The 26,804-nt window shown below is 41.6% G+C and overlaps 2 protein-coding genes across 3 annotated transcripts in view; both read left to right on the forward strand.

The window, feature by feature from the left end:
- CISH (cytokine inducible SH2 containing protein) overlaps positions 1–26,804 on the forward strand; it is a 262,755-nt gene that overhangs the window by 10,765 nt on the left and 225,186 nt on the right. The window lies entirely within an intron of this gene.
- DCAF1 (DDB1 and CUL4 associated factor 1) overlaps positions 1–26,804 on the forward strand; it is a 49,480-nt gene that overhangs the window by 5,909 nt on the left and 16,767 nt on the right. For both annotated transcript variants that reach the window (XM_084902257.1, XM_084902256.1), the window contains exons 2-13: positions 53–170; positions 5,480–5,556; positions 8,245–8,318; positions 10,319–10,432; positions 14,908–15,045; positions 17,916–18,428; positions 18,734–18,835; positions 19,997–20,155; positions 20,934–21,113; positions 21,596–21,805; positions 22,496–22,665; positions 25,790–25,914. In XM_084902257.1, coding sequence (XP_084758383.1) covers positions 61–170; positions 5,480–5,556; positions 8,245–8,318; positions 10,319–10,432; positions 14,908–15,045; positions 17,916–18,428; positions 18,734–18,835; positions 19,997–20,155; positions 20,934–21,113; positions 21,596–21,805; positions 22,496–22,665; positions 25,790–25,914 — 1,972 coding nt within the window. In that variant the 5' untranslated portion in view covers positions 53–60. The remainder of the gene's footprint in view (positions 1–52; positions 171–5,479; positions 5,557–8,244; positions 8,319–10,318; positions 10,433–14,907; positions 15,046–17,915; positions 18,429–18,733; positions 18,836–19,996; positions 20,156–20,933; positions 21,114–21,595; positions 21,806–22,495; positions 22,666–25,789; positions 25,915–26,804) is intronic.

The raw sequence follows: 26,804 nt of genomic DNA on the forward strand, positions 1-26,804 counted from the left end.
GTAAGAAGTGGGTCAGGTTTGTTTGTCTTTATTATTATTTTTGCTTCCTTAGGCCAAGCCATGACTACGGTAGCGGTACATGTGGACTCTAAAGCGGAGCTCACTACCCTGCTGGAGCAGTGGGAAAAGGAACATGGCAGTGGGCAGGACATGGTACCTCTTCTTACCAGGTATGAACAATCAATTATTTAAAAAGTTACTTTTTAAAGAAGGAAAACTTGTAGAATAGTATAATTTTATATACTGTACCACTATTAGGAGAGAGAGGAACATTTCACCTTAACTATGAATTCTGAATCCATTTATTTCCCTTTCAAAACTAGTCTTTATCTTCCTACTTCTTGAAGCTCTTTACATTCCTTTCTTTTAAATTTAATTAAAAAAATGTATCTTTATTGTTGAAAGTATTACAGATGTCCCCCCCTTTTTTCCCATTGACCCCCTCCATTCCGAACCTGCCCCTTCCACACCTTCATAGATTATGCATATATGCATATAAATTCCTTAGTTAATCTCTCCCCCCTCCCATCCCTCCTTAAGTTTCTTACCTTTCCTCTCAGGCCTTTTGTCATTCTCCTCTGTAAGTTCTTCTATGTGTGTGTGTGTGTGTGTGTGTGTCCCCTGTTAATTGATTTCAGAAAAGAAGGGAGAGGGAGAGAATGGGAGAGAGAGATAGAAACATCAATGATGAGTGAGAATCACTGATCAGCTGCCTCCTCCACGCACCCTTCTGGGGATTGAACCTCCTGGTTCATAGGTTGCCGCTCAACCACTGAGCCATGCCGGCCGGGCCTGTTCTGCCTGCGTTTTAAGTGCGGGGCTTGTTGGTGGTTTTCTTTTCCATTCATGTAAGTTTTCTACCAAGATGGTTTCATCTCCATACATGACTTAAAACATTATTCCTATGTTAACTTTCAAATCTCTACTTTTACTTCAGACCCCTCTTTTTTAAATCTCAGATACATTTCTCAGCTGTTCGTTTCACACATCTTTACCTGTGTATTGCACAGACACCTAAAACGTACCATGTCCAAAATAGAGTTTATAGTCTTCATCCTTCCTCCCTCCTGTTCACAGCTTATTCCATGCCTTGGAGTAAATGGCTTTAACCTAAAAAACTGAAAACCATCCTCTTTAGTGTATTCCTCTACCAGCACAATTGAGCCATCGTGCTCTGAGGATTCTGCTTCCTCCTCTTCACCAGCCCGGCACTGCTTTCCTCATTAGGCATCAGCTGGTCCTGCCTGGCCCTGAGGCCGGTTTGTCATCCCCGTGTCCAGCTTACCCTCTCCAACACACCCTCCCCTTTGGCAAAAATTCACCTTTCCATACACAAATCCGATTGTCCTCTCTCAGTTCCTGATTCTTTCCTGGTTCCTGTTTTCCTGCAGAATAAAATATAAGCATCTTATTTTATTTTCTAAATTGATTTCAGAGAGAGAGAGAGAGAAGAGGAAGGGGGGGAGGGAAAGAGAGAGAAACAATGATTTTTTGTTTCACTGTTTATGCAGTCATTGGTTGATTCTTACATGTGCTCTACCAGACATCAAAGCTGCAACCTTGGCATATAGGGAGGACGACCTAACTGACCAGGGCTAAAATGTAAACTTTTTAGAATGGTTTATGAGGCCACTTACATTTGGCCCCCACCTCCTTTTTCTGCTTCAGAGTGTTATTTCTTTCAGGAAGGAGTAGTACCGTATTTTCTAATGTCTGGTGTGTCAGGACTACGCTCTGATCAACTGAGTCACCTGTCCAGAGCCAGTGATCTATTTTTTAGGGATAAAGAAAACTGATCTAATGAAAGCTTAAACAGAGATAAATGCATTTGTTCATAACTGCTCTGATACATGGGGAACATGTGAAAGTACAGAGGTTTTTTTTAAGGACAGTTGTTGACTGGTGGGAAGGGGGTGTAATTTGTAGAGGCATTGGGGATTAAGAACTAATCACAAGATACTTGAAATGCAGCCAACAAGTGAATTTTGTGCAGTTAATATGTGGATTATTGATGTAATTGAAAGAAGGAGAGAATCATAAGTGGGGATCACTTAATTGCTCTAAAAATTTTATCAAACACATATACTCAAAAAAAAAATTCAAATGTTTTATTCTTCAAGGCTATTTCACATCTATCGTTATTGATCATAATTGTCACTATGCTAAGTTATTCAGCAATGCAAAACCTAAAATAGAGGTCCTATGTTCAAGGTGCTAACTTCTCGGAAGCAACTAATGGATAAGAAACAATGCAGAATAGTACAAAATAAATGCTAAATCTGGCACTTACTTTCACAAGTATTGAAAATATTGAAAGTATTGTTCATAAATATTGTGGAGGTTATGAGAATGGAAAGAACTTGAATGAGTCAGTTTCTTTTATTCACTCAACAAATATTAGAAGACCTTTTGTGTGTCAGAACTCAATGAGACACTTCTCTGAATCTCAACTTCCTCATTTGTTACTAAAAGTATCACTGAGAGTTATATTGTTAAAGCCGTCCTCAGAGCTTCTTGGGAAAGCCGCATAGCCAGATAGTGGAAATCTAAGGCTAGAATCCTGGTTTTAACTCCAATTCCAGTGGGCTTTCCAGTACAGGATGAGGTAAAGTTTCCTTGGAAAAGGGATTTGAAAGGTGGTAGAATATAGCTTGATGAAAAGCAGAGAAATAGGTTTTCTAGAAAATGTGGAAAAGGTGACTGCAAAGGCATTGAGGAGAGAAGGGACTGGCATAGTTTGTAGCAGCGAGGAAATGGGCCCCACCAGAGTGGAGGGGCAATAGAAGACCGGAGTGGAAAGTGGTATGGAGTGAAATCCTAAAAAGATCTTTAAGGTTAGAGGGTCTGAGGACTGGAGGATGAATTCACAAGTCTAGTTTGTTTTAGATCGGGGCAACTTCCACCGCCTCCAAAGGGGTCTGTTAGTGCACCAGAGAGTCCTTGGTCCCTGCATGTTTCCCCGCTCCTCAGTGCTGCAGGTGGGGGTATTGGCATGTTTCCTGAGAAGCAGAGGACCTGGCTGTGTGGATGGGTTGGTTAGAGTGCTGTCCAGGCACGCCAAGGTTGCCAGTTCTATTTCAGGTCAAGCCACATACAAGAAGCCACCAACGAATGCATAAACAAGTGGAACAAATCCATGTTCCCTCCCTCCTCCTCTCTCTCCCCCCGTCCTCTCTTTAAAATCAATACATACAATTTTGTTTTTTAAAAGGAAGAAGCAGGAAATGAATTACAGGCCTATTTACTCTTTTATTGACCACTACTTTTTTATGCTCTTTTGGCAGTTTTCCTAAGAAAAATGTACCGCTGTTTATAACTTTAATTGATTTTATTTTTTATGTTAGTTTGTTTATTATATCAAGCCTTTGACTTGGTTCTGTAAAAAGGGCCTGGCATTGGGCCAAGCTGTGTGAACTTAATCCGCATTATTGAAATAAACTTATATATTGTAAAGTACTTTGCTTGATGGATTTTTTTACTTGTAAAACCGTCATCCAGATCAAGTTGTAGAATTTGTGTAGCACCTCCAGAAGGCTCCGTCCTGCCCTGGGCCAGTCAGTATCTACCTTAGTTATTTTCTGTTTGTCTTTGATTCTCATTTTCATTTTATTTTTTAAAATATATTTTATTGATTTTGTACAGAGAGGAAGGAGGAGAGATAGAGAGTTAGAAACATCAGTGAGAGAGAGTCATCGATCAGCTGCCTCTTGCACACCCTCTACTGGGGATGTGCCTGCAACCAAGGTACATGCCCTTGACAGGAATCGAACCCGGGACCTTCCAGTCCCTAAGCCGACGTCCCATCCATTGAGCCAAACCGGCTCCGGCTGATTCTCATTTTTAATAGTAACAACACCTAAATAGCTTTCACATATCAGGCTTTGTTTTAAGCAGAGTACATATATTAACTAAACCTCAAGGAATAGGTACTGTTACCATCATTTTACAAATGAGGCACAGACAGGTTAAGTAATTGGACACACGGTTAGTGAAAGGTTTGGACCCTGGCAATCTGGCTCCCAAATCCTTGTTTTTAATTTCTATTGTGCTATATTGCTTAGTTTCAACTGGAGATTCTAGTAGGTCTTATGTAATTTTACATATATTTTGTGTACCGTAACTGCCTTTTGTGGCAAAGATAATTTTCAGTTTAGAAGGAAAGATAGAGTAGAAATAATTCTGAGTATTGGTGGGGAAAATATACTAGAGTGGGTAAGAATTTTTGCAGGGAGCTTAACCCTAAGACTAGGAAGTATGGTTTTGTGGAAATGAAACATATAGGAGAGTTTGAGTTAGGATAGCATCTAGATATTGGAGGGTGGGACAGCTTTGTATTTGATTGTCATTATAGTAGATTATAGTGTCAAACTTGCTTAGGGTTCTCTTGCCCTAGCCCGTTTGATTCACTGTATAGAGTATCATCAGCCTACAGACTGGAGGGTTCGGGTTTGATTCTGGTCAAGGGCACATGGCCAGGTTATGGGCTGGATCCCCAGTAAGGGGCGTGCAGGAGGCAGCCAATCAATGATTCTCTCGCTCCCTCTCTGAAATCAATAAAAATATATTTCTTTAAAAAGTGATTTAAAAAAAAATTTTTTTAAAGTGATTTTCTTGTTTCAAAAAGAATGCATGAATGCAAAGGGACTCTTTTTCGCTCTCTCTTGCTTTTTCACTCTCTCTCAAATCGATATAAGATAAAAAACAAAACAAAAACTAAGACATATTCTGTGAAAGTAGCCAGATATAAAAAGAGTGTAAGGATTCTGTTTATATGAAACTGTGGAATAGGCAAAATATCTATAGTAAGAGAGAGAAGATGAGTGGCTGCTTACGTGGGGAATGAATGTTGTAGGCTGAGGCAACAGCGCAAAGAAAGGCCCTGAACCAGTAATGAACTTGGACTGTTTGAAAATCAGAGAAGGGCATGCTACTGCAGCTTAGTGAAAGAGGAGTGGAGGAGAAGTGGTCAGAGATGCAGACAGAATCTAGATTATTCTAAGCCATGATAGTGCTCAGTTATTGGGGTGAGTCATTGGAGGTTGGAGGATGAATTGTCGGGTCAAGCACGGAAGCAAAAAAGCGAGACCAGTGCAAGCAGTCCAGGCAGTTGATGATGGAGGTCTGGACAGGACTGGATGGGCAAGATTTGGAGAAATAATTGAAGTTGAGAGGTATTTGGAAGGTAGGACTAACAGGAATTGTGGGGGATGAGGAAAAAACGAGGGTTTAATGATGACTCCTAGACTTTTGGCTCTGAGGGATGACAGTGGAGGTGTGTGCTATTTTTTGAGGCGGGAAAGGGAGAGGAATGATCTTGGAGTAGAGATTGTTCTATAAGATGGTTGCTTAGATCTGTTCATCAGAAAAACGCCCCTTTCCTAACTTTTTGCTTTTATTTACACTTAGTTGACTATTGTAGGTGGTGGTACATGTTTTTATACGCTTGTCTAGAGTTGACCCTGTCTTCCCTTTGTGCTAGGATGTCTGAATTGATTGAAAAAGAAACTGAAGAATATCGTAAGGGGGATCCAGACCCATTTGATGATCGACATCCTGGTGAGACCTGTGTTCTCTTAAATGTGGCTCTAATTTCCTTACAAAAGAAAATTGCTTTTAGAAAATAGTTTTCAATTGAAATAGCATATTTCATGCTAAGTTTTAAGACCTAATATTTGTTAAAATATTGCTCAAGGTTGGAGCAGTGAGGAAAAATAAATTTCTGGGAAAATGGAAATAACTTATAATATTTACACATCAAATAAATGTATGTATACTTTATTGACTCATTTGGTGTGATTACAGAGCCTTAAAAAGAGAAAAATGTTTTTTCTTTCTGACTTTTAAGCCAAAAAATGTCTGTGCCTTTACCTTTCTAGCAATGCACTGAATGCATTCTCAACCACATTCCCGGTTGAGAATGCATTCAGTGCCTTGCTTTTTTATGAAGTTGATACTTGAATAATAAACAGATTTCTTGATGTCTGCTTTAGTGTTTGGACAGCTAAATATGCCCTGTCATGATTTGGTTTTATTTTGGGGTGATTTAATTAGAGTCATGACAACCTAACCTGCTTTGGCATGGAATTTGCTATATGGAACTCAAGACTGCTATTTCACGTTCTCTCTGAGGTAGATAAGCAGTGGGTAAAGCTTAAGTCATGTAGGGGCCTACACTGCACTAGACTTTCTCTCTCAAGAGCCAGACCTTTGTGGAAAGAAATTGAAATTTAGAATATGGAAAGTAAAAATTAATGGGAGTTACAAAATAAGAACATTATATATCCACCTGAACGTTGCAGGGTTTATGTCTGTTTCTTAGACATTTGTTCTCAAATGTAAGTTAGGCATTTCAGATCGAGTGTCCAGTGTTTATGGGATGTTACTTGCTGCCCTGTCCTCGACATCCCCACCTGTGACTTTAGAGGACTTATTTACTGTTTAACCACATTTTCAGTGAGGCAATCAGAGTACGGAGTATGAAAGTAAATGTGAAATAAGAATTTTAGTTAATGTATGACATTATGAAAAAAACTAAAAGAGATAATCATACTTAGTGATGCTGCCTTAGGAAGGATTAAATGGTAACGAGGTAGAAGGGAGGGACAGAAAGATTTGCTTTTTTTCAGTAGACATGTAAAGAATTTTTTCCTCCCCACTTCTCATGTTAAGCAATATTTGTCATTAACCCTAAATTCTATTAACAAATATAAGGTCTTAGTTCCATCATTTCTAAACATAGAAAGTTGGGAATCTGAGGTCCTCATTTGTTTTTATGATACTCTTTTTTTAAAAAAAAAATATTTTATTGATTTTTACACAGAGAGGGATTGAGAGGGACAGAGAGTTAGAAACGTCGATGAGAGAGAAACATCGACCAGCTGCCTCTTGTACATCCCCCCACTGGGGATGTGCCCGCAACCAAGGTACATGCCCTTGACCGGAATCGAATCTGGGACCTTTCAGTCTGCAGGCCAACGCTCTATCCACTGAGCCAAACCGGTCCCGGCTGTTTTTATGATACTCTTCTCTAATTTTTCTTTTTTGTGAATTACTTTGGGATACTAATTACAGCTTGGGAAAAACTTCATATCAGCAACTTACATCTTTTTTTCATCCTTTGACTAAATTTTTCACTCTAATGTTTTGAAAAGAAAACTAAAGATAGATAGTATCTCTTTTAAAAACAAACCTCTCCCAACCATTAACTATTTTGCCTTTAGGCTGTGTGTTGGGTAAATCTTAGGTTCTAAGACTCATTTCTTTCCCCAGGGGCTCAGAATTCAAAGCCAAGGTTACTTAGGGAGATATGTGGGAGATAAGAGATCAGCCTAAGGACTTGTATGCATGCATATTAGCATAACCAATGGAGGAAAAACTCTGGGGAGGGTGGGCATGTATGGGGGAGGGGAATGGTAAGATATGTACACATATAATACCTTAATTAAAACAAAAGAAAAACAAAAGAAAAACAAAAAACAAAACAAAGCCAAGGTTACTGTATCTTTAGAGTTGCTTAGTGGGATTCCCACTCCTACCCCCAGCCTGAGATGGCTGCGGGTTCGAGGACACATCCCTCCTGCTGTTGGCACTGTGGTTGAAATGGGGACTGGATTTGAAGCCTGTCTTTCCCAGGCCACCCACCAAAAGCAGTGTTTCTACCTGCCTGTGGCTGGGAAGTCAGGGTTTTTCTTTGTTTTAGGCTCTTTCTGATTCTTTTTTTTTTTTTTTTTAATATATTGATTTTTTACAGAGAGGAAGAGAGAGGGATAGAGAGTTAGAAACATCAGTGAGAGAGTCATCGATCAGCTGCCTCTTGCACACCCCCTACAGGGATGTGCCCGCAACCAAGGTACATGCCCTAGACCGGAATCGAACCTGGGTGGGACCTTTCAGTCCGCAGGCTGATGCTCTATCCAAACTGGTTTCGGTTTTTCTGATTCTTATGTACACATCTTGTATGCATTTGTGGATCTTGTATACATTCAACATTGCTGGCCTAGTCTAGAGCTCATTTAATTCCGCATTTCTATGTAGGCAGTAACCTGGGAGATGTGACTGTGAGCTTTTATATTGTCACTTTTAATTTTAAGAAATCTAATTTATCAAGGAATCTTTTTTTGTTTGTTTCTTTTTGTTTGGTATTTTAATAGTATTTATAACAGCCGGGGTGCCATTACAGAGGTCTCAGTTGCTTGACAGGGATGGCTTACTTTTCCTTTGCTCATTCCCCTCTTCTTTTGGCAGGTCGAGCTGATCCAGAGTGTATGCTGGGCCATCTGCTGAGAATACTCTTCAAGAATGACGATTTCATGAATGCAGTAGGTTTGCTTCTTACTTTTCTCCAGTTTATCAACAGTTGATACTGTACATTAGTGTTTTTTCCTAAATAGTTTACCTTCTCCTGAGGCCTTGACAAAGGTGGGAATAGAGTAGATAGGTTTCTAATCTGGTGTTGGTTCAGTGAAATGAGAAGAATCAGTCTCCAGGCCGACGCTCTAACCGGCTGGGGCCCAACCATTCTTCACTGTAGAGTCCAGAAATCTGTCTAAATTGCAAAAGTTATGGTACCCTCTTGCTTAAAATACACGAGTGGTTTCCTGTTGCCCTTAAGATAGATCTTAAATTTTTTAGTTTGTTATATATAACTGATCTGTCTCTGGCCTTTATTCTCTCAATTTTCAGTTCTTTCACGTTGGCCCTCCTCTCCTCCCCTCTCCTGCTTAGCTACTTCTACATGCCCTTAAGTTCTGGCCTGGAACCCTTACCTGTCTACAGCCTTTGTGGTTCCTCTGCAGGGCTTGTGTGGTCTCCTCCATGCTTCTGTAGCATCCTGTACTCATGATACTTGTTTTCTCAATCTCACCTTTGTTGGACTATGAACCCTTTGATGGTGGGACTGTGTCTCATTTACTGTTGTATACCCACTCAGAAGACAATGCCACTTTGTAGTAGAGATTCAGTAAATACTTGATTAATACCCAAAGAAAAGTTTTGTTGATACATTCATTTATATATCCTACATAATAAAAGGCTAATATGCAAATCGACTGAATGGCGGAACTACTGGTCTTTATGACATGCACTGGCCACCAGAGGGCCGACGCTCAATGCAGGAGCTGCCCCCTGCTGGTCATTGTGTTCCCACGAAGGAGCGCAGCTCAGCCAGAAGTCAGGCTCAGCTGGTGAGCGCAGTGGTGGTGGCGGGAGCCTCTTCCGCCTCTGGGGCAGTCGGACACCCCCCCGAGGGCTCCTGGACTCCTAGAGGGCGTAGGCTGGGCTGAGGGTGTCCCCCCAAGGCACAAATTTTGTACACCAGGCCTCTAGTTACAGATACAAAAATATAAAATTCACTTTTCTCATAACTCTTGTCAAGAATCTGGTGGGGGTGTTTATCTTTCCCTGCTTTATCTTTCTAGGGCGGGGGGGGGAAGTATATGAACATGGGGGGATGATTCCTTGGTGATATTGTTGAGCTTTAATTTCTATGGTTGCTGAGTTGTTTTGGGGGAATTTGATGGTAAAGCTGCAGAAGAGATTACATATGATGCCGTCGTGGCTCAGGGGGATCATAGCTATAGTATTAAAGGTCTGCCTAGCTGGTGTGGCTCAGCATACCTGGGCTCCACCTCTGGCCCCATTGGAGCTGGTGTGGGAGACAGCCAGCTGGAGCAGCTCAGTGGCTGCGCTTCGAGCTATAAGCCAGGAGGTTAAGGTTCCATTCCCAGTCAGGGCACATGCCCGGGTTATGGGCTCGATCCCCAGTAAGGGGCATGCAGGAGGCTGATGGATGATATTTCTCTCTCTTCTAAATTTCTATCTCTCTATCTCTTTCCCTTCCTCTCTGAAATCAATAAAAACATATTAAAATAAATAAAAATCAATAAGTACATATTTAAAAGTAATAATAATTAAAGGTCTAAGTAGTAATTATTAGGTACAGTCTTCTTTAATACCTGTTAGGCAAGTGATAAGAATATATTAAGGATTTGTTAGGCGTTATTAATTTGGGTTGAATTTGAGACAAAAGATATTCCTTCTTGTCCTGGACAGGTAGCTTGGTTGGTTAGTGTCATCCCGTGTACCAAAGGCTGCGGGTTCAGTTCCTGGTCAGGGACATAACCTGGATGGTGGGCTCCACCCCAGGATAGGGCTCGCATGGGAGCAACATTGTTCTTTTTCATGTATTTCTCTCTCTCTCTGTCTCTCTCTCCTTCCTTCTCCTCCTTCATTCCTTTCCTCCTTCCTCTCTCTAAAATCAATAAACATACCCTTGTGCGAGGACTATAACAAATAAAAACTATTGCTTCTTTCTTTGCAGCTGGTGAATGCGTATGTGATGACCAGCCGAGAGCCCCCTTTAAATACTGCCGCGTGCAGACTTCTCCTGGACATCATGCCGGGGCTGGAAACTGCTGTTGTTTTTCAAGAAAAGGTATTTATGAGAAAGAAAAACCGCCTTATTTTGTATTTGATATGTTGATTTACCTTTGTTAAAATAATTGTTACAGTTTTTTCTTATAATAGTAAAATATATTAAAGAAATGGAAGAAATCAATACAGTAAGAAGTTATTTTTATTTTTTTATTTTTAAATATATTTTTATTGATTTCAGAGAGGAAGGGAGAGGGAGAGAGAGAGAAACATCAGTGATGAGAGAGAACCATTGATTGGTGCCTCTTGCATGCCCTCTACTGGGGATTGAGCCCGAAACCTGGGCATGTGCCCTGACTAGGAATCAAACAGTGACCTTCTGATTCATAGGTTGACAATCAACCCCTGAACTACACTGGCCAGGCAAGAAAAATTTAAAAAGTATTTTAATGAGGACTTGCTGCTTATGTGCCACAAAAAGAATAACATTGTAATTATTGCTATAATTTGCAATATTGTATATTAAAATCTTTAATTAGCTACCACTGCAGGAGACCAAAAAAAACCACAAAAAACTGTATCCTTGTGAGTTAATAGTATTCTCTTACTAGAGGCCTGGTGCACGAAATTTGTGTATGTAGGCGTGGGTGCCCCTCAGCCCAGCCTGCACCCTCTTAAATCTGGGACCCCTCCAGGGATTCTGACTACCTGTTTAGGCAGTCGGACATCCCTCTCACAATCCAGGACTGCTAGCTCCCAACTGCTTGCCTGCCTACCTGCCTAATTGCTCCTAACCACTTCTGCCTGCCAGTCTCATCACCTTCTAACCATTCTCCTGCCAGCCTGGTTACCACTAACTGTCCTCCCTGCAGTCCTGGTCATCCCCAACTGCCCTCCCCTGCTGGCCTGGTCTCCCACAACTGTCCTCCTCTCAGGCCTGATCATCTCTAACTGCTCTCCCCTGCAGGCCTGATCCCCCCCAACTGCCCTCCCCTGCTGGCCTAATTGCCCACAACTGCTCTCCCCTGCTGGCCATCTTGTGTCCACATTGGGGCACTCATCTTTGACCACATGGCAGCAGCCTTCTTGTGTATTGGAGTGATGATCAATTTGCATATTACTGCTTTATTATATGTGTTGGGGTGATGATCAATTTGCATATTACCTCTTTATTATATAGGATTCCTTTTATTTTTGTAAAATTGATAGTAATGTCTCATCTTTTTTTTTTTTTTTAGACATATATTTTTTATTTTTTTTTTCTGTTATTTTTTTATTTTATTTTATTATTATTTTTTTAATAAGTTTTTATTTTTCATATTATTACAAATGTTCCTCGCCCCCCCCCCCCCACCATTGCTCTCCTCCACCAGGTTCCCACCCCACCCTCTGCCCTTTCCCCTCTCCCCATTGTCCTCATTCATAGGTGCACAGTTTATGTTCAGTCTCTTCCCACGCCCCCCTCTCCCCTTTTCCCCAAGAATCGTCAGTTCACTCCCCTTCCATACCTCTGATTCTATTATATTCAACAGTTAATATTGTTCATCAGATTTTTTAAATTTCCTTGGTTTTTAGATTCACTTGTTGATAATTACGTATTTGTTGTTCATAATTTTTATCTTTGTTTACTTTCTCTTCTGAAAGAACCCCCTTCAGCAATTCATATAATTCTGGTTTGGTGGTGATGAACTCCTTTAGCTTTTTTTTATTAGTGAAGCTCTTTATCTGGCCTTCGATTCTGAGTGATAGCTTCGCTGGGTAGCTTATTTTTGGCTGTAGGTTCTTGCTATTCATCACCTTGTATATTTCTTGCCATTCCCTTCTGGCCTGCATGGTTTCTGTTGAGAAGTCAGCTGACAATCGTATAGGTGCTCCTTTATAAGTTACTACCTTCTTTGCTCTTGCTTCTTTTAATATTCTCTCTTTATCTTTTGCTCTTGGAATTTTAATAATGATGTGTCTCGGTGTGGTCCTCTTTGGATTCCTTTTGTTTGGAGTTCTGTGCACTTCCTGGACTTGTAAGTCAAATTCTTTCACCAGGTGGGGGAAGTTTTCTGTCACTATTTCTTTCAGTATGTTTTCAATATCTTGCTCTCTCTCATCTTCTGGAACCCCCATGATTCTGATGTTGGATCGTTTGAAGTTGTCCCAGAGGTTTCTTACATTATCTTCAATTTTCTGGATTCTCTTGCCTTCTAGCTTCTGTGGAGGAGTGTCTTCTGGCTCTTTATGTTCCAAATCTTTGACTTGATTCTTGCGATCTTCCCTTCTGTTTTTAGGACTCTGTAGAATATTTTTTATTTCAGACAATGTATTCTTTATTTCTTGTTGTTCCCTTATCATTTCTTGATGGTCTCTTTTCATATCCTCATAGGCCTTATCCATCTTTTCTAGGAAATTCTTGAAAAACCTTATAAGCGTAGATTTGAACTCTATATCCAGACGCTTTTTGTCCTCCATTTCTTTCGTTTGTGATCTATTTTGTTGTCGCATTTCGCAGTTACAGATGGGGCGGGGTTTCAGGGTGGAGCCTGCAGCTTTGGCTTCCGTCAGCCCCGCCCTATGCGGGTCCTTCAGTGCTCACTGCCGGCGCCTCTGAGAGAAAGGTGCCCTCGATTTTCGCCTGCTGCCAAACAGTCTATGCTCTTCCACAATGAGCCCGGTATTGGGGTTCAGTTCAGTTGGAAGTGGAGTTGGAGGTGGCGTTCACAGCAGTCTGGAGCCCCAGTCTCCTTCCCGTCAGGGCAATCCCGCGGCACAGCCGACCGTCCCTTCTCTGGGGGCAGTGTGCGCGCCTCTGGGACCTCCTTTCTCCGCTACCCCGGGGTTCCGACTTACAGCCCAGCTCCCTATGGCTGAGCCTGAGTCCCCGGGGTCTGGCCCAGAACGGGGGTTCAGAGCAGTCAGGGGCCCAGCACAGTCGGAGTTTTCTCTCCTTCCCGCTTGGGAACGCCCGCCAGGCACTCGGCCTCCCTCCTTTCCGGCTCTGTCCTCTCCGCGCGCCCTGCGTGTCTCCGTACCTTGGGCTTTTACAGCTCCTCCGTGCTTCCTTCTGGTTTTCTCCTTGCTTCTTGTTGTAGGATTTCCAGTCAGTCGACTTTCCTGTAGTTCTGGGTAATGTCCATTTTATATTTTAGTTGTATTTTATTAAAATTGTTGTGTGCGGCTGCGGCTAGTTGCCTACCCGAGCAGCCATCTTGGATTCTCCCCTCTTTTTTTATTTTTAATATTTTATTCATTTTTTACAGAGAAGAAGGGAGAGGGATTGAGAACCAGAAACATCGATAAGAGAAACACCGACCAGCTGTCTCCTGCACACCCCCATCAGGGATGTGCCCGCAACCAATGCACATGCCCCTGACTGGAATTGAACCTGGGACCCTTCAGTCTGCAGACTGACGCTCCACCCACTGAGCCAAACCGGCTTTGGCATCTCTTTTTTTTTTTTTTTTAGTATATTTATATTGATTTCAGAGAGGAAGGAAGAGGGAGAGAGAGAGAGAAACATCAACGATGAGAGACAATCATCGATCATCTGCCTCCTGTTCACCCCCTACTGGGGATCGACCCTGCAACCCAGGCATGTGTCCTTGACCAGAATTGAACCTGGGACCCTTCAGTTTGCAGGCTGATGCTCTATCCACTGAGCCAAACCAGCCAGAGCTCATCTTTTATTTTTGATTCCAATAATTTGAGTCTTTATTTTTCTTGGTTAGTCTAGGTAAAGATTTGTCAATTTTATGGGTCTTTTCAAAGAAACAACTGGTTTCATTCATTTTCTACATTTCTCTATTCACTATCTTCACTCCAATATTTATTTCTTTTTAAAAATATATTTTTATTAATCTCAAAGAGAGGAAGGGAGAGGGAGAGAGCAATGGAAACATTAATAATGAGAGATAACCATTGATTGGCTGTGTTCTGCACATCCCTTATTAGGGATTGAGCCCATAACCCAGGCATGTGTCCTGACCTGGAATCAAATCGTGAATTCCTGGTTCATAGGTCAAAGCTCAACCACTGAGCTACGCCTGCTGGGCAGGACTTCTCAGCGTTAATAATGTTAAACGTGCATTGTGAACTTCAAGAGGGATGTAAAAATTTTACTGCTCCCCACTTGGTCATGGAACCGTTCTGGTCTTAACATCTGAAGTAGGTCAGTATTATGTGGCTCTTGATTTTTAGCTTGAGTTTTAACATCTAAATAGGATTGTATTTCACAGGTGCATAGACATTTAATTGAAACCATCTACTATTAGACACTTAGTTTGTTTGCATTTTTAAATTTTATGACCAACGTTAAATATTTTTCATAAGACTGAGGTCTTCGCTTGCATCTTTAATTATGAAAATAGTATATTTTTCTGTAGGCTCGATCCCCAGTATGGGGTGTGCAGGAGGCAGCTGATCAGTGATTATCTCTCGTTATTGATGTTTTCATCTCTCTCTTCCTCTCTGAAATCAATAAAAATATATTAAAAAAAGAAAAGAAAATATTTTTTTCTGAATTGTACTTTTTCATTTTCTTTTCTATAGGAAGGAATCGTTGAAAATCTTTTCAAATGGGCCCGAGAGGCTGACCAGCCATTGAGGACGTATTCTACTGGGCTGTTGGGAGGCGCTATGGAAAATCAGGACATCGCTGCCAACTATAGGGATGAAAACTCACAGCTGGTAAGGACTATATTAAAATGAATTTTTGTGGCCGAGACCGGTTTGGCTCAATGGATAGAGCGTCGGCTTGGGAACTGAAGGGACCCGGGTTCGATTCCGGTCAAGGGCATGTACCTTGGTTGCGGGCATATCCCCAGTAGGGGTTGTGCAAGAGGCAGCTGATCGATGACTCTCTCTCATCGATGTTTCTGGCTTTCTGTCTCTCTCCCTTCCTCTCTGTACAAAATCAATAAAATATATTTAAAAAAAAAATGAATTTTTGTGTAAGACAGGAGAAAAATCAAGTTTTTTCTTGCTACTTAAACTTGAATAGGTAGATCTTATTTATTACTTATACTGGAGTGTACCTGTAATTTCAATATTTTCAGATTACTTTTTATAGAGTTTTGATTTTGATTTTTTTTAAACTTGGAAATGCTGTTTTTCATTTTGTCAAGGATCATGGTAGTTTATATAACAAATAAAAATAGAACCATTTCTTTTCTTCCCTAACAGTGGGTTATGAAAATTTTAAAACATAGGATGAAATTGAAAGAATTTTAAGTGAACAGATGTATATATACCACTTAAATTGTGAATATTTTACTATACTTACTTTATTACATATTCATCCTTTTTTTCCCTTTAAATAAAAGGAATTTTATTTTATTTTTTGCTGACATACCATGAGGCCAAAAAAAATTGACACCATACAAAATAACTTTATAAAATATAATTCACATATTTTATTGGATTTACAGCATTCTGTGCATGTTAAGGTTTATGTAAGGAGGTGAAAAAACACTATGCCAAATTTTAGTATTATTTATATACACACAGTAAGAAACAAAGCAAATAACTGTTAGGGTTTCCTTGAATTTTATTGCAAAAATAGTGCAAACTACTTAACCTAGGAAGCTGTAAAACAGCTAAGCTCAGACATGACCGAGGTGCTCAGCGTCTCTGCCTGGAGCTTTCTCCACCGGTTTTGCTTCTGTCCGTCCAGACCACACCCCACCGTTTGGTTAGGGGGCAGCAGGGGCGGAGATGCAGAGCCTGGCTCCCCGGAGAGGCCGCTGCCCCGCTGCCCGGGGCCAGCAGCTCCTCGAGGTCATGCTACTCAGTGGTGACCATGTGAGGCCTGTCTGTGTTGAAAACGTGTGAGATGCCACGATGGTTAAGTCTGACCTTAGCAACCAGTTACCCAACCTCTGCATGGCACGGAGACCCGATCCAGGACGCAGCGCGAACGGGGAGGACTAGGACGTAGCTGCTTGCCCACGCCCTCTCTCAGGTGTGGCGGGTAGAGTATGATTCTACTTGCGGGCAACCTTTGAACCCGATGGTGAAGTTAAAAAAGAAACAAAAGCCGTGGTGTCCCTACAAGGGTCATTCGGTCGGGTCCGAAAAGCATAAATCTAAACAAAACAGCAAAACAAAAGGCTACACACAAAGGCTAAAGAAACAGATGCATCCCATTCAGGCTCTTTCTTGAGGTACCTATATAAATCCAGCCACCCGCCCCAGGTACTTCTGTTGGTAAAGCAGCGCTTCCTGGGCAGCCAGTCGCAGGGCAGCTATTATTACTGAGAAAGTGCAACAAGGCCCATCCTTATATGCAGCATAAAGGGTGATTCACTCCTTTTTTTAATGCAGTTCAAACTAAAATGTGGACATAATCTCTCTCTCTTTTTTTTTTTTTTTTTTTTTAACACATTTTTATTCATTTTAGAGGGAGAGGGAGAGAGAGATAGAAACATCAATGATGAGAGAGAATGGTTGATGAGTTGCCTCTTGCACACCCCCTACTGGGGATTGAGCCCACAACCAGGCATATACCCTTGACCAGAATCAAATCTGTGACCCTTCAGTCTGCAGGCAGATGCTCTATCCACTGAGCCAACCTGGCTAGAACTCCCCCCCCCCTTTTTTTTAAAAGATATTTTTTATTGACTTTAGAGAGGAAGTGAGAGGGAGAGATAGAAGCATCAATGATGAGAGAAAATCACTTATCAGCTGCCTCCTTATTGAGCTCACAGCCTGAACATGTGCCTTTGATGAGAATGGAACCTGGGACCCTTAAATCGATTGGCCAATGCTCTATCCACTGAGCCAAACCGGCTAGGGTCCTCTTTTTATTTTTTATTTTTATTTATTTATTTTTTAAAAATATATTTTATTGATTTTTCTTACAGAGAGGAAGGGAGAGAGAGAGCTAGAAACGTCGATGAGAGAGAAATATCGGGGATGTGCCCGCAACCAATGTACATGCCCTCCACCGGAATCAAACCTGGGACCTTTCAGTCCGCAGACCGACGCTCTACCGCTGAGCCAAACTGGTTTCGGCCATAGGGTCCTCTTTTTAAAACTAAGCACAATACCACATTTTAGGATTGGCTCCAAAAAATACTTAAAAGTAAAAGATAAATGATGAACTTGAAAAACAGATTATGTAACTATGTATAATGTAGATGGCTATTTTTACCAGAATATAACTTATAACATACAAGTTTGAGAAACCACATATAATTTTCCAAGACCCTTAAGAGATTGTAAATACTATATATCTTAGTGTCTGCCTCTTTAGGTTGCTGGTCCATCCAATTCTTCTTGATCCTGAGAGGTCAGTTGTGAATGACGTGGTTTATGTGCAGGTCTTCTGGTTTGGGTTCTCTGGGAAATTTTATGCGGAATTAGACTGTTAGCTGTTGCTTATTTTATCAAGCTGTAGAGATCAAGTCAACATATTTATTAAATCTTTACTGCTACCACGCATTGGGGTAAGTGCATCGGTATCTAGTTCTCTGTACGTGGGAATAAATACTTGTTAAGAATTGTTTCAATTAAGATGCAGAAGGGACAATCCTGCTGATTCCAATATCTGTTGATAGGTAGCGATTGTGCTTCGCAGACTCCGGGAGCTCCAGCTTCAGGAAACGGCTGTGCGGCAGGAGAGCAAGCGGCCCAGCCCCCGGAAGCTCTCCTCGGAGCCCCTGTTGCCTCTGGATGAGGAAGCGGTGGACATGGACTACGGCGACATGGCCGTGGACGGAGTGGACGGCGAGCAAGAGGAAGCCGCCGGAGACATGGAGATCTCCTTTCACCTCGATTCAGGCCACAAGACCAGCAGCAGAATGAACTCGGCCACAAAGCCTGAGGAAGGAGCATTGAGGAGGAACAAGTCAGCAAAACAAGGCGACAGAGAGAGCTTCAGGAAAGCCAAGCAGAAGCTGGGTTTCTCAGCATCGGAGCCAGACCGCATGTTTGTTGAGCTGTCTAATAGCAGTTGGTCAGAAATGTCCCCCTGGGTGATCGGCACCAATTACACCCTTTATCCCATGACTCCTGCTATTGAACAGCGGCTTATTCTCCAGTATCTGACTCCTCTGGGAGAATACCAGGAGGTAAGCTTATTGGAAATACTACATTCCCACTTTGGAATTACTGTGCTTATTTCTGTGATATTTTATGGTAGCATTTCTACAATGGTGTGTTTTTACTCTGATACAAAAAAGTCTTTGCCCCAAACTGGCAAACTCTTATATAGGTCACTTCTGATAGGGCCTGTTCGATCGAAGTGTGTTGGTATGTTTATCTTCATAAAGGGGGGGAGGGGGGGAAGTGCCTTATTTCTTCCGGTCTCAGAAGGAAGAGGAAGTAGGTGGAGGTAAAGCCACATGTTAAGACTTGTTCTTGGTCTTCGTTTCAGTTACTCCCCATATTCATGCAGCTGGGGTCCCGGGAGTTGATGATGTTCTATGTTGACCTGAAGCAGACCAATGACGTCCTCCTTACGTTTGAAGCACTCAAGGTAAAGTTCTTACCAATGTTTGGTGACTGAACATTTTATCGACAGGGATGTGGCCTATGTGTTTGGTATGTGGCATCTTGGGTTTTTATTGCTGGGGGCTTTCTATTGCCAGAAATATCAAAATAGGAACAAACAAAAAATCCTCGTTTAGCTAGAAGAGAGGAGGCTTACCAGATGCCTTTTTGGCAGTGGCCTGGGTGTTAGAGGGGAAAGCTCTGTATGGCTGCTTTTAGGGGTGGGAGTGTGGTAGAGGGTTGTGTAACACAGAACACAGAGTGGGCGGGATTTGAGTACTGTAAGGCTGAGTCTGGGTGTTGGGAGAACTTCTGAAGAGGGCACATATCTGTTGTTGCTGCTGACTTCCGGGAGATCTGCACAGGTAGCAGTGCACGTAACTGTAAATCTGTTTCCTGTTTCTGTGCCTGCATCACCACCCGGAAGACACCAGACTCCATGAGGAAGGGAGAGGGCGCTCTAGCTCTTCCAGGTCCCTCCTCATTGGCCCGCACGCGGAGCCATAAGCAGCCTGCTGCTCACACTGCACTCCCTGTCCTTACATCCCGAGAAGATAGGTCCACCCGGAGAGGCTGTGGGCATTGAATAGGGAGTTAAGACAATCTTTCCAAGTGTATTTAAGCTACATTTTGATCAGTTCTGGTTTTGATAATTTGCTGAAGATTGTTCTTTGGATAATATATTTAAGATCAATGTAAATGAAATGACAAGACAGAAATGGAATCTTAGAGTGTTTTTTAATTTGTTTTTCTTAAGCACTATTTGTTTTATTTCTGTTAAGAGGATTCCCTGTATTTAGCAGCTTAATATTTTGTGAATTGAATTGATCATGTGATTTTTCTAGATCAGAGATTTTCCATCTTTTTCATCTCATGGCATACATAAACTAATTATTGAAATTATGTGGCACACCAAAAAGTATTTTTGTTGATCTGACAAAAAATAGGTATAATTTTGATTCATTCACATCCGATGGCTGTTGTTCTGCCGGCTGTTGCGTTTCTTTATTCAGTAATTTAAGGGAAAAGAGGTCAGTGCCCCTTGCTAAATAGTCAGGTATTGCATGTCTTAAAAATTTTTGTGGCACACGGGTTGAAAATTGCTGTTCTAGATAGTTCTATGGTAAAATGTGTCACCTTTGTTTAGCATCTAGCATCTCTCCTGCTCCATAACAAGTTTGCCACAGAATTTGTTGCACATGGTGGAGTACAGAAATTACTGGAAATTCCTCGTCCCTCTATGGCTGCAACTGGTGTGTCCATGTGCTTGTATTACCTGTCCTACAATCAGGATGCCATGGAAAGGGTAAGTCCCGTCCATTCAGGTGTATGGGAATGGCTGGGTGGGGGGCAGTCTAGCATATTTATAGAAAAAAAAAAGAATAGCAGAAACCGGTTTGGCTCAGGGGGTAGAGCGTCGGCCTGCGGACAAGGGTCCCAGGTTTGATTTCTGTCAAGGGCATGTACCTTGGTTGCGGACACATCCCCCACCGGTGGGAATGTGCAGGAGGCAGCTGATGGATGTTTCTAGCTCTCTCTCCGTCTCCCTTCCTCTCTGTAAAAAATCAGTAAAATACATTAAAACAAAAAAGCAAAAAGCTCCCTGATCAGTATCATTCCCTGGTTGAGTGCCAACCTATAAACCAGCAGGTTTGATTTCCAGTCAGGGCACATACCCCCATTGCAGGCTCAGTCCCCAGTAGGGGCCGTGCCGGAGGCAGCTGATAGATAATTCTCATCATTGATGTTTCTATTTCTTCCTCTCCCTCCCTCTCTGAAACAATAATATGTGTGTGTGTGTGTGTGTGTGTGTGTGTGTGTGTGTGTGTATATACACACACACATATATATAATGTTTTTTTTCTCTTGAGATCAACATTATGCATGGGTATGTAGTTTTAAGTGTAGGTTGTTTTCAGGTTTGGACTAGATTGTTATAAAATTTCATTTGTAACTTAAACTTTAAACTCAGAATGACTTGACCAGGAATGATCATTGTATTGACACTGGTGAATTTGCCATCTTTTTGCACAGGTTCTTTTACCCCCAAAATTTAAAAATTGTTTTATTTTTATATTTTTCAGGTTTGCATGCATCCCCACAATGTCCTGTCTGATGTGGTGAACTATACCCTGTGGTTAATGGAATGCTCTCATGCCTCAGGATGCTGCCATGCTACCATGTTTTTCTCCATCTGTTTCTCCTTCCGGGCCGTGTTGGAGCTCTTTGACCGCTATGACGGTCTTCGTCGCCTGGTGAACTTGGTGAGGCTCTTAGTGGCTTCTCTTTGCAGGAAGTGGGGGTCTTGCTGGGCGTGGCTGTCCTCCAGCAGCATGGAGAGGAGGCTCACTGGAGGAAGTCTGCGTCTCTCTTTCTCCCTCCGTCACCGGTTTCTCTCCTCATCAGTGTTCGGAGGACTCTGTGCCGTTACACTCCTGCCTTGAATTTAGTAATCTGATAGGGGGAATTCCAGTCAGTAATCTTTCTAAAAGCAAAAGGTTTTGTGCCTTATATTTTTAAACAGGATTGAAGGCTGTGGAATCTTTCAGTATGGGTTTACTGTTTTGCTCTCATATGGCTGCTCTTAGCACGTTTGGAAAGATGTGCAGTGTTAATTGGCAGTCTTGTTGGACATAAACATTTACTGAAATCTTTTCCCTGTTTTCTTCTTTTTTGTTCTCTGTTCCCATTTACCTCCTCCTCCGCCCCCCGCCTTTGTCTGATTCTTTTGCTTCTTTCTGAATAGATCAGTACTTTGGAGATTCTGAATCTGGAAGATCAGGGCGCACTTCTGAGTGACGATGAGATATTTGCCAGCCGCCAAACTGGGAAGCACACCTGCATGGCCTTGCGCAAGTACTTTGAGGCGCACCTGGCCATTAAGCTGGAACAAGTGAAGCAGTCGCTGCAGAGGACCGAGGGCGGCATTCTGGTGCATCCCCAGCCCCCGTACAAGGTGAGGGACTTACTGGGCAGGAGCTGGGAACTCTGAACCACTGTGGGCCTGAGACTCATAGTCACATCAGCAGAGTCTGCGAATGCGCATTGTTGTGGTACACTTGACCTTCATGGAGGCAGGTGACCTGAAAACGGATGCTGCAGGTGGGTCTCAAGGATGCATTTCATTCCCAGATGTGAGTTGCTGGGTTGTAGGCTCGATCAGTTTCAATTCTGTTTACCAAGGGGTACTCATGAACTGAAGTGTGTGTAAAAGGGCTGTCTTTTATGAAAAGTACTACATGTCCTACTTCCTATGTGAAATTTCTGAAAGATGCATCTATAACTTCGGTTCTCAATCATTTTTGGACTTGCTATGTTTTGGGAAGAAGATTAATTAGTATTTGCAACAAGTTGAAAAGAAACCCATTATTTTACACGCGCTTTTTTTTTCTTCTTAAGCTGGGAAATAGATGCATGAGCTAGCAAAATGAACATTTTGTTACCTTTTTGGACAAAATGTATTGTGAGTCCAGTTATAAATGAAAGATTAAACGTTCATTTTTTCACATGTGGACTATCGACAGAAGGATTGTGGAAGTTTAAAGCTGTTATTACTTAGTTTTTTTTTGTTGGTCATTGAGCTGCGCCGGAGAAGGTAGCAGGCAGATGATACAGTTGTTTAATAATACGTCTTCTCTCCTTATAGGCATGTTCGTATACTCATGAACAGATTGTGGAAATGATGGAGTTTTTGATAGAATATGGCCCAGCGCAGCTCTACTGGGAACCCGCTGAAGTCTTCCTCAAGCTTTCCTGTGTTCAGCTCTTGTTGCAGCTTATCTCTATTGCCTGCAATTGGAAGACCTATTACGCCAGGTGGGACCAGAGGGAGGTTTCCAAGGAAATTAGGTTCTGCTTTCTGCTGAGGTTGAATTCGGTTTCACAGAGTGTATGCTTAGCATACTTGGTAAACAGAATTGAAATTTTGGCCTCAAACCTGAGAAACTAGATTAAGTATGATGATAACTTTTTAAATTTACAGACGATTCATTTATATTTAAGGTCCTGGTGCTTATAAATACTGCACACAGGCAGGGGTCAACTTCTGTAGTCTGAGAAGTTATGCAATGACATGGTGACAGCGCAGAGGTAGGATGGAAATCCGTGTTCTTTGCCGTTAGAGACTTCAGGTGTCTCTGCTGCTTGACAGTCATATATATGCCTATCTCTTCCTCACAGGGAAGTGTGTGTTTTGCTTTTGATGTGATTTTCACAGTTCAGTTAAAAGAAGTCAGCAGAGCAGGATGAGGCTCTGAGAGGACAGCTGATTGCATCAGGAAGAGGGTGGGTTCTGTAGGAGGAGGATGGAAAGGAATTACAACGATACTTTGGTAAAGAAGGAGTCTGAAGAGAAAGAAAAGTTTTTATATATAGTGGTTCTTTTTAAAAATGTACTTTTATTTATTTCAGAGAGGAAGGCAGAGGGAGAATCATTGATAGGTTGCCTCCTGCACCGTCCCTCCTCACACCCCCACTGGGGATCGAGCCCACAACCCAGGCACGTGCCTTGTCTGGAATCGAACCTGGGACCCTTCAGTTCCCAGGCCAACACTCTATCCTAGGGGTCCTCAAACTTTTTAAAGTGGGGGCCAGATCACGGTCCCTCAGAGAGCTGGAGGGCCGGACTATATGAACTACTAATCCCTACTGTAACACCTTGGCTGCACTCACTGCCCAAAAAACCTGGCGGGCAGGATCAGACTCCTCTGCAGGCCGCATGTGGCCCGAGGGCCGTAGTTTGAAGACCCCTGCAGTATCCACTGAGCCAAACTGGCTACAGCTCTTAACTTTCCCCATCCATCCATTGTCATAAAGACAGGAGAGGCTATTAATGATGTGTGTAGTTTGCTTGCTAAATCCCAGGACATTAAATCCAGGGGATCCTCTGGAGCATCCAGTTTCATACTCTTTGATACTTGGGACCACTTTCCCATATTAAAAGTAATATATTGAGACCTCCAAAGAGCTTTTGTGTCATATCTGGCGATATTTACCATGTTAGAAATTAAAATAGAAAATGTGACTATATTTATGAATTTATTTAAAAATAATATGAACCCATTGCATGTTAGTATTTTTTATGAAAAATTTCCAAAATAAAACCAAATGATTTCAGCAAGTTTTTAAAATGTCTGGCCTAATCTCTTATATTTGCTTTTATATTCAGTCTTTGGTGACATCACATATGACATAGTTTCTGGATAGCTCCGTTGTATACTAGTGAGACAGGAAGCAGCATTTCACTATTACTCTGAAAACAGCTTTAATATCACAGAACCTTCTGGGAGGTCTCAGAGACCCCCCAAAAGTTCCCCAGCCACACTTCGGAAACAGCTGTTTTGGGGTATTCAAGTAGGTTATTGTATTTACTTCGAGAATTTTGTTTAAAAGGTGATGAAAGCTCAAAAGATAATGAGGAAGGTTATACATACATTTTGGAGTGGTAAAACCTTACATGGATTATTAAGAATATATAAATGTGTTTGGAATATGTCCTTTAAAAGTTTTTTTTTTTAAATAAAATTAAATACTTCTGCTTAGAATATAAAAAGTCTTACATAAAGAGAGAAGAAATTATTTTTAGCTACTGTTAATTTCTTCAGTCTTTCTATAATGTATGTACGTGTACATAATTGAGGTTATAGTATTTAATCATATTCATCTTTTTTATGAAATACTTTAAAATATAGAAAGGTACAGAGAATGCTGTGACTGTTCCATACCCAGGGTTGGCATGTTGCTGTATGTGCTTCTCTCGGAGTTCTTTTGCATTTCCTGCCTCCCAGAATGGCCAGTCTTCTGAATGTGGAGTGCATTCTCTCCATCCATGTGTCTATACTACACGTTTGTGTGCACGTGAACACTAATCTAGTCCTCTTTTGTATGTTCTTATATTTACATTGCAGATTTTTTCTCATGTTTTTGAGTTTTATACATGATAATATTTATTTGAACTCTTGTATTACTATGTATAGTTTGTTCTATTGGTGGATATTTAATGTTTGTTGTGGGTCTTTATTTTTATTTTTTGCTTCCAAATGAATGGTACCATAAAACTCTTTTTGGAGTCTTTAGCAATATGTCGCACTCGCAGCCAGTGGAATGAGGCATGCAGCCCCCTGCCTGGGAGTTTGATGTGTTTGCTAAGAGGATATGATGTGTGCAGTTGTGTCTCCATTTCCTCTTTATTGGTTTGCTAAAGGGCTTGGAAAATGACCTATCGTTATCTTGTCCCATTGGCAGTATATGGAGTTTTCATTTCTCTACCTTCTTGCCAGTACTTCGTATTTTCAGATTTTATATCTTAACGTTTTCTGTTCATTAATGTTGAATTTTGAGCCTGTCCCCTTGTCCTTTAATAAGAGTTCTTTGGAAAAAAAGAAAAAGAAAAAAAAAAAGAGTTCTTTGAAAACAGTTGTCAGTACCTGCAGAACAGCTCATCACTTGAGTGTATCATAACTAACACATGTATTCCTGTTGTTTAGGTAGATTTTCTAATTCCTTTGCTGTTTGTTTGTATGATGTGACAGTGGACATCTGAATACAGAAATACTTGTTAGTATGTCTTGATTATTTCCTTAATTCCAAGCAGTGAAATTCCTGGGCCAAAGGTTAAGAACATTTTAAGAATCTTGTTTTATATTGCAGGTTATTTTCTAAAAAGAGTGTCCTAATTTCTCCCCCTCAGAAGTTGGAGAGCGGTAGTCTACATTGCTACAGCATAGGGGAGTATTCTTAGTTTGCAATCTTAGCAGTTTGATGGGGAAAATGCCATCTCCATGTGTTTTGCAAATAATGTCACAGTGACTTATAAACCGTCTTGCTGTTATGGTTAGGGACAGCCCCACAGGTAGTGATTCTGACCCATTCTCTCCCCTTTTTTTAACTGTTCCTGTGGCTGTTCCCTATCTCCCTTTGACTGATTCTTCTTCCTGTCCAGGAATGACACTGTGCGCTTTGCCTTGGATGTCCTGGCTATTCTTACTGTTGTGCCAAAAATCCAGCTCCAGTTGGCAGAATCAGTGGATGTGCTAGATGAGGCTGGCTCCACCGTCTCCACTGTAGGTAGGTTGTACTTGGCCATTTTGTTACTGGTTGGTCCGGATTTCTTTCCTTTTGCTATTCTGTTTGTGGTCACTTAACTGACCTAAGTAGTAAGAAAAGAAGGTAGTAGGGGAGGGTGCCTTGTCTGTCCCATCTAAGTCATGCCATACAGCTTCATGTAACGGAGTCATGTTAGTGAACTCGTGTTCTGAGTGGTACAGGCATTTCTGCTGTCATAGTGTAAATCTGTCCTCTGCGGAGTCACGTGCTGAAATGAGGTGGACAGGAGAAATGGCTGGGGCAGATAGTAAAAAACTTAAGCTGCTTTGTAATTTAATCCCTGATAAAATCAGTAATTGGCACGCAGCTCAGAATGGATAGAAGCTATCATACACAACAAAAGGAATACACACTGTTTGAAAATGCTACTCTCTGTTAAGGGCAGGGCTGAGGGGGTTGCTGCTAAGTGAGCATGGAAGTGTGTGACCGGCTGTGGGTCCTGGGGCGCTGCTCTGGGGAGCGCAGGGCACGGCCACTTGTTTTTGACTTTGCTCACGGATAGCAGAGAGTTTCTGCTGCCCCGGAGCGGCCAGGCTGAGGGTTTTCCTTTCCTGTTGAAGGTTCAGGTTAAATTTAGTCCCACTAGTTTTCATCTTCTTACCAGGAAAATTGCATATTAACCTTAGTGACCCGCACATAGTATTGACATCATTCCCCTGTTTAACCATCGTACATGAGGTATTGCATTATAAAGGTACATGATAGTACAGCTGATCGCATTTTACATAATTCCTTATACATTTTTTTCTTAAGGTGTGGTAGTTTTAAGTGGAACAAAATGAATAGAACTTTAAATTTTGACTCTCAAACAACCATTGAAGTAGGCCTTGAGTTTTGTGAGAGAGAATATA

The sequence above is a fragment of the Pipistrellus hanaki genome, assembly GCF_964339955.1.
Source record: "Pipistrellus hanaki genome assembly, chromosome: 13".
Taxonomy (NCBI): Eukaryota; Metazoa; Chordata; class Mammalia; order Chiroptera; family Vespertilionidae; genus Pipistrellus; species Pipistrellus hanaki.